The sequence below is a fragment of the Triticum dicoccoides genome, chromosome 3B (assembly GCF_002162155.2).
Source record: "Triticum dicoccoides isolate Atlit2015 ecotype Zavitan chromosome 3B, WEW_v2.0, whole genome shotgun sequence".
NCBI classification, from domain to species: Eukaryota; Viridiplantae; Streptophyta; class Magnoliopsida; order Poales; family Poaceae; genus Triticum; species Triticum dicoccoides.
Window position 1 is genome coordinate 257164920 of NC_041385.1, and position 7190 is coordinate 257172109.

Consider the following 7190-nt stretch of genomic DNA (forward strand, 5'->3'; position numbering starts at 1 on the left):
AGCACCGAGTGCCACCATGCAGAACCCCACCAGCCGACCCCATGGCGGGCCCGTTGCCGACCTTGCAAGACCACTACGCTTGCTTGCGGTATCGGCACCACTACCCTTTGCTGACCTTGTTCAGATCTCTAGAAGAGCTCGGGATGTTTTTTACTCCCTCTGATCCCTAATATAAGACCTTTTGGCTATTTCAAAATATTGACTACATACATACTAAAATGTGTCTAGATACATACGAATCAAGAAAAGGGTAAAATGTCTTATATTAGGGAATGGAGGGGGCATTTTTTATATCCATAAACAGTTAACTGTTCAACAAGCATATAACAGCAAATATAATCACAAACATCCAAAGTCATATTATAACTCCGTAAATATACGAGTAGATGGATGAATGGTAGTCCTTCAAAGCATATACGAGTAGATGGATGCCAAATTGCCAATGGCTGGCTAGGCTAGGAGCGTCCCATCCATCACAGTAAGAGCTTCTCCCTGGATTTGCACTCTCTGATTTGCGTCATCCAGTTGCAGGTATAGTGTTCCACCCCTTGGAGACGCCTGATGATACATATGAAGGAAAACCACCATCATGGTTCAGCTGATCGAGTGCATGTTGCAGCACCATTTTTTAAATAAAATATTTTTTGAGTCTATATCAATTAAATTGCTGAAAACACAGCTAAGCACATACTTGAAATGCCGTCAATTTTTGCTTCCCCAGCTTTCTGCCCCAATAGGGTGCCAAAACACAATGTATACTGCCCGTAACAGGGTCCTGTCAAAATATAGTGATCAAAGGGTATGAGTTATGGAACAGGAAGATGTATTACATGGAGAATATCGATAGCCAATATACGCCCAATGATAAATGTTGAATGAACGAGTTTTGTCTTATACTCCCTCCGTCCCAAAATAAGTGTTGCTGATTTAGTACAAAGTTAGTACAATGTTGTACTAAATCAGCAAAACTTAGTTTGGGACGGAGGGAGTATATACTTAGTGTTCAACTACTCCTATGTAATACTCTCTCCATCCCAAAATAACTGTCTCAAGCTTAGTACAAATTTGTACTAGAGCTAGTACAAAGTTGAGACACTTATTTTGAGACGGAGGGAGTACAAGACATTCCAATTCCTTGGTGAAATTATCTGTCACAATTGCAAGGTAAAAACTATAACTGCCTAGTTAACACTACTAATTACGAAATTGCAAATCGAGACAAGGAAGGCTCAGAACAAGCTGGAAGTAGACAACTCAATAGACTACATGACTATGGTATCCAGACTGAAAGATGTAAACATTACGCATGAGCATAATAGGTACTGCAACTTGGGAGAGGCAATCATGCACTTATTTTTATGTAGCTAAGTACATATTGAAGTACAAAAAATGGTGGATGACGTGGTAAGTTAAACAAGTTTAGCCGTTTCTATATGCTTTGGACTAACAAAGGACATCACCTCATCTATCCCAAATTTTGGGCAGAAGAAACGTGTAAAGAAGTCATAACCAGATCCAGCCGGCGCCGGTCCTGTAACAATAAGACCCCTGCAGGCCAAGTTTTTAATTTCATCGATGCTAGGAAGGATATTAACAACTTCTTTTCCTGAAGAAAGTTCCACCTGAAAATCATGCAAGATTTTTATTGACAATTAATGTTTCTGAAAGACCATAGATTCGCACCAGCATGCTCCACTATGGAAACAAAAACATGGGGAGAGAGACAGTACAATGAGGTCGCCGTCGGTAGCCGATTTGTGAACGCTGACAATGGGCGCGCCGTTTAGGGTCTCTGGAATCGACGGCATTTGGTTGCAGTCCAGAAAACCAATCATGGGGAAATCCAGCTCAATAAACAGCTTCCCCTGCTCCTCACCTGGGACGCCAGTGCTCCCTTGTGCAGGGACTTTCTTGGCAGTTAGGATCCCGGACCTGGTCATGAACTCCAGCTTGCCATGCTCCGGAAGAACAGTCGTGAAGAGGAAGTGCGCAGAGGCCAACGTCGCGTGCCCGCAGAGGTCAACCTGAAAACAATGAAATGATGAGTCAAGGTAGGTAACTCTGCAAATCGACAAGTTCAGAAGTTCAGGTCGATACTGGTAGTAAAAGGGGGGCTGTGGGATTTGTGGACGGGATGGATGGGGAGCTAGGATACCTCCGTGACGGGAGTGAACCATCGGAGGTGGAACCGCGGGGCTGCGCCGGCTCCCCCGGAGGAGTCCCGGGCGAGGAAGGCGGTCTCCGAGAGGTTGAACTCGGCGGCGACGGACTGCATCCACCGGTCGTCCATGGCCGCGGAGGCGCCCTCCTCTTCGAGGAGGCATACTGCGGCGGGGTTGCCCTTGAAGGGCTCAGCCGCGAAGGCATCCACCTGCGACGAGACGATGACGGCCGCGCCAGCGTCACTTCTCCTTCCGGACAGATGTGCGAGTGAAGAAGAGGAGAGAGGGGAAGATAGTAGTACTGACCACGGCGTATCGGATGGCTCTTTTGCCCATTTCTCCGAACCAGGCGGCGGCGGCGGCGGCGGCGGCAGGATAACAGCAACGGCGGCGCCGGCTGCTGATAATCGTGGGGAGGTAGTCAACTACTCCCTCCGTAATCAGCAATGACGAGTAGACGACTACTCCCTCCGTAATCAGCAATGACAAGTATACTACTAGACCACATGGAGAGTATGTCTTCCCGTCAGTTGTCACCGGAGTAGTAAATACTCCCTCCAACAAGTTTTTTCGGACAGAGGGAATAATACTTGAGAGCAACTCTAACGGGCCGATCCAAACGGACGGCGCATTTGTCCGCTTTTTTTCCGTTTGGGTCGGCCGTCCGCCCAATTTTGCATTTGGGTCGGCAGTGCGCCGCTCCGACCCATTTCATACCCGCATTCAACTTTTAAATAAAAAGGGCCCGCGGCTGATCATGCTAGCGGCCATGTCTCATGCCGGCACCATGCCAGCGCCGGCATATAATGTCGGCTTCAAAAAATATCACCACAGTTTATTGCTGGCGCACTCGCCAGCCGGCCGGCACACATTCCAGCACACAAAAAGGGTGGGACTTGAGTTTGATCACGCCATCGCGGCTCCCGTGGTCATGCCGGCGCACCTGCCGGCATACAAAAAAGATGGCCCTTGCCGCCATAGATCACTCTTCGTCAAACTTGAGCATGTCGGCATGCATCTTCTCGAACCACGACCTCTTCCTTGGCGACACGGTGTTGAGATCCACCTTCATGATCTCCACCCCAATCATCATGCTCGTAAGAGCCACTTCTTTCGCCTTGGTCTTGGCGTTGGCGGCCTCGATCTCTAGCATCCTGGCTTGCTTCTCCGCCTCGAGCTCGAACATCTTGGCTTGCTTCTCGGCGTCAAGATCAAGCCTCCTCCTTTGGATCTTCATGAAAGCATCCATTTGCTCCGCCTTGAAACGCTGGCGCTCCTCCTCCCTTGTGTCCTTCTTATTCATCATGCCGTCCACGCTTGCGATCAAGGCGTTGGTGGTCGCATCTCGCTTGTCCTCCTTCTTGGAGTTGGTCTTCCCCCGCGGCCGTGTCGGCTCGCCCTCCCCAACATCCTCCACGACTTTCTTCCCCCCACGTGCCTTGAGTGCGGCATATTGTGCCTTGAACTTCTCTTCGTCCTTGATGACCCGATAGCAATGGGAGAGGTTGAAGCACTTGCCATTGTGTTGAACCTTGAATGCCTCCAAAGCTTGAAATGCCTACAAAATGTTTCCATGCAAGCATATGGGCAAGTGATAACAAATGAAGACATAAAAGGATGATCTTGATGACACAAAAGATGGCGGCTTGCTTGCTAGCATACTGATACGACCATTTTGCATCATGCTTTTATATCAATATTTATTGCATTATGGGTTGTTATTACACATTATATCTCAATACTTATGGCTATTCTCTCTTATTTTACAAGGTTTACCATGAAGAGGGGGAATGCCGGCAGCTGGAATTCTGCCTGGAAAATGAGCAAACGTTGGAAACCTATTTTGCACAGCTTCAAAGTCCTGAAACTCCACGAAACAACTTTTTGGATTTAATAAGAATTTCTGAGCGAAAGAAATAGGCCAGGGAGCCCACACCCTGTCCAGGAGACAGGGGCGCCCCCTATCTCCTGGCCCCCCTGGTGGGCCTCCGGCATCCATCTTCTGCTATATCACCACTTTTACCCTGAAAAAATCGTGGAAAAGCTTACGGGACAAAACTCCGCCGCCACGAGGCGGAACCTTGGCGGAATCAATCTAGGGCTCTGGCAGAGCTGTTCTGCTGGGGACACTTCCCTCCAGGAGGGGGAAATCATCACCAACGTCATCACCAACGATCCTCTCATCGGGAGGGGGTCAATCTCCATCAACATCTTCACCAGCACCATCTCCTCTCAAAACCCTAGTTCATCTCTTGTATCCAATCTTGTATCAAAACCACAAATTGGTACCTGTGGGTTGCTAGTAGTGTTGATTACTCCTTGTAGTTGATGCTAATTGGTTTACTTGATGGAAGATCATATGTTCAGATCCTTTATGCATATTATTACTCCTCTGATTATGAACATGAATATGCTTTGTGAGTAGTTACGTTTGTTCCTGAGAACATGGGTGAAGTCTTGCTATTAGTAGTCATGTGAATTTGGTATTCGTTCGATATTTTGATGAGATGTATGTTGTCTTTTCCTCTAGTGGTGTTATGTGAACGTCAACTACTTGACACTTCACCATTATTTGGGCCTAGAGAAAGGCATGGGGAAGTAATAAGTAGATGATGGGTTCCTAGAGTGACAGAAGCTTAAATCCTAGTTTATGTGTTGCTTCGTTAGGGGCTGGTATGGATCCATATGTTTAATGTTGTGGTTAGGTTTACCTTAATACTTATTTTGTAGTTGCGGATGCTTGCAATAGGGGTTAATCATAAGTGGGATGCTTGTCCAAGTTAGGGCAGTACCCAAGTACCGGTCCACCCACATATCAAATTATCAAAGTACCGAACGCGAATCATATGAACATGATGAAAACTAGCTTGACGATAATTCCCAATGTGTCCTCGGGAGCTCCTTTATCATTATTAGAAATTGCCCAGGCTTATCCTTTGCTACATAAAGGATTGGGCCACCTTGCTGCAATTTACTTACTTTATTTACTTGTTGCTCGTTACTATTTATCCTATCACAAAACTACCTATCACCTACTATTTCAGTGCTTGCGGAGAAAATCTTACTGAAAACCGCTTATCATTTCCTTCTGCTCCTCGTTGGGTTCGACACTCTTACTTATCGAAAAGACTATGATAGATCCCCTACACTTGTGGGTCATCAAGACTCTTTTCTGGCGCCGTTGCCGGGGAGTGTAGCGCTTTTGGTGAGTGGAACTTGGTAAGGAAACATTTATATAGTGTGCTGAAATTTTCTGTTACTTGTCACTATGGAAACTAATCCTTTGAGGGGCTTGTTTGGGGTATCTTCACCCCAACCAGAAGAGCAAAGAGTTGCTCCTCAACCTACTGAACTTTATGAAAATATTTACTTTGAGATTTCTTCGGGTATGATAGAAAAACTGCTAGCTAATCCATTTGCAGGAGACGGAACATTGCATCCCGATTTACACCTTATCTTTGTGGATGAAGTTTGTGGATTATTTAAGCTTGCAGGTATTCCTGATGATGTTGTCAAAAGGAAGGTATTCCCTTTATCTTTGAAGGGAGATGCATTGACATGGTATAGGCTATGTGATGATACGAGATCTTGGAATTATAAGCGATTGAAGTTGGAATTTCACCAGAAGTTCTATCATATGCATCTTGTTCGTGATCGTAATTACATATATAATTTCTGGCCTCGCGAAGGAGAAAGCGTAGCTCAAGCTTGGGGGAGGCTTAAGTCAATTTTATATTCATGCCCCAATCATGAGCTCTCTCGGGAAATTATTATTCAGAATTTTTATGCTCGGCTTTCTCTTGATAATCGCAACCTGCTCGATACTTCCTGTGCTGGTTCTTATATGCTAAAGACTATTGATTTCATATGGGACTTATTGGAAAGAATTAAACGCAACTCTGAAGATTGGGGTTCCGACGATGGTAAGGAGTCAGGTATGACAGCTAAGTTTGATTGTGTTAAATCTTTTATGGACACCGATGCTTTTCGTGGATTTAGCGCTAAGTATGGACTTGACTCTGAGATAGTAGCTACTTTTTGTGAATCTTTTGCTACTCACATTGATCTCCCTAAAGAGAAGTGGTTTAAATATAATCCTCCTGTTGAAGTGAAAGTAGTTGCACTTATTACAGTCTAAGAAAAGACTATTACCTATAGTGATCCTATTGTTCCTACTGCTTATGTTGAAAAACCTCCTTTTCCTGCTAGGATAAAGGATCATGCTAAAGCTTCGACTGTTGTTCGTAAGAGTAATACTAGGACTTATACACCTCCTGAGCAAATTAATGTTGAACCTAGTATTGTTATGGTTAAATATCTCTTGGATGAGGACTTAGATGGGCATGTTATTTCTTTCTTGGGTGAGACTGCTAATATTGCTAGACCTGATACTAAGACACGTAGACTTGTTGTAGGCATGCCTGTTATTTCTGTTAAAATAGGAGATCATTGTTATCATGGCTTATGTGATACGGGTGCTAGTGCTAGTGCGATACCTTATGATCTTTATAAAGAAATTATGCACGACATTGCACCCGTTGAATTAGAAGACATTGATGTTACTATTAAGCTTGCTAATAGGGATACCATTAAACCTATTGGGATTGTTAGAGATGTTGAAGTTTTGTGTGGGAAGGTTAAATACCCTGCTGATTTTCTTGTTCTTGGTTCCCCACAAGATGATTTTTGTCCCATTATTTTTGGTAGACCCTTCTTGAATACTGCTAGTGCTAAGATTAATTGTGAAAAGAATATTGTCACTGTTGGCATAGATGGTATGTCTCATGAGTTTAATTTTGCTAAGTTTAGTAGAAAACCTCGTGAAAGGGAACCACCTAGTAAGGATGAGATTATGGGTCTTGCTTCCATTGTTGTTCCTCCAACTGATCCGTTAGAACAATATTTGCTAGACCATGAAAACGATATGTTTATGAAGGAAAGGGAGGAAATAGATGAACTGTTCCTTAAACAGGAACCTATGCTGAAACATAACCTTCCCATTGAAATTCTTGGGGATCCCCCTCCACC

General features: G+C 44.7%; 1 protein-coding gene across 1 annotated transcript; it reads right to left on the reverse strand.

The window, feature by feature from the left end:
• Positions 1-239: 239 nt before the first annotated feature.
• LOC119275806 (uncharacterized isomerase BH0283-like) lies at positions 240-2643 on the reverse strand. The gene is made up of 6 exons (XM_037556724.1): positions 2469-2643; positions 2156-2371; positions 1731-2024; positions 1461-1622; positions 692-775; positions 240-558 (listed from the first exon to the last, which is right to left on the reverse strand). Exons 1-6 carry the CDS (start codon positions 2496-2498, stop codon positions 451-453), a joined length of 894 nt encoding a protein of 297 aa, XP_037412621.1. The 5' UTR covers positions 2499-2643; the 3' UTR covers positions 240-450.
• Positions 2644-7190: the final 4547 nt, after the last annotated feature.

Excerpts from the sequence above, each read along its gene's own strand:
- LOC119275806 (XM_037556724.1), bottom strand. The coding sequence starts at position 2,498 with ATGGGCAAAAGAGCCATCCGATACGCCGTG. Across the intron at positions 776-1,460 it reads CAAAATTTGGGATAGATGAG|GACCCTGTTACGGGCAGTAT; the intron begins GTGATGTCCTTT and ends ATATTTTGACAG. Across the intron at positions 559-691 it reads AAAAATTGACGGCATTTCAA|GCGTCTCCAAGGGGTGGAAC; the intron begins GTATGTGCTTAG and ends ATGTATCATCAG.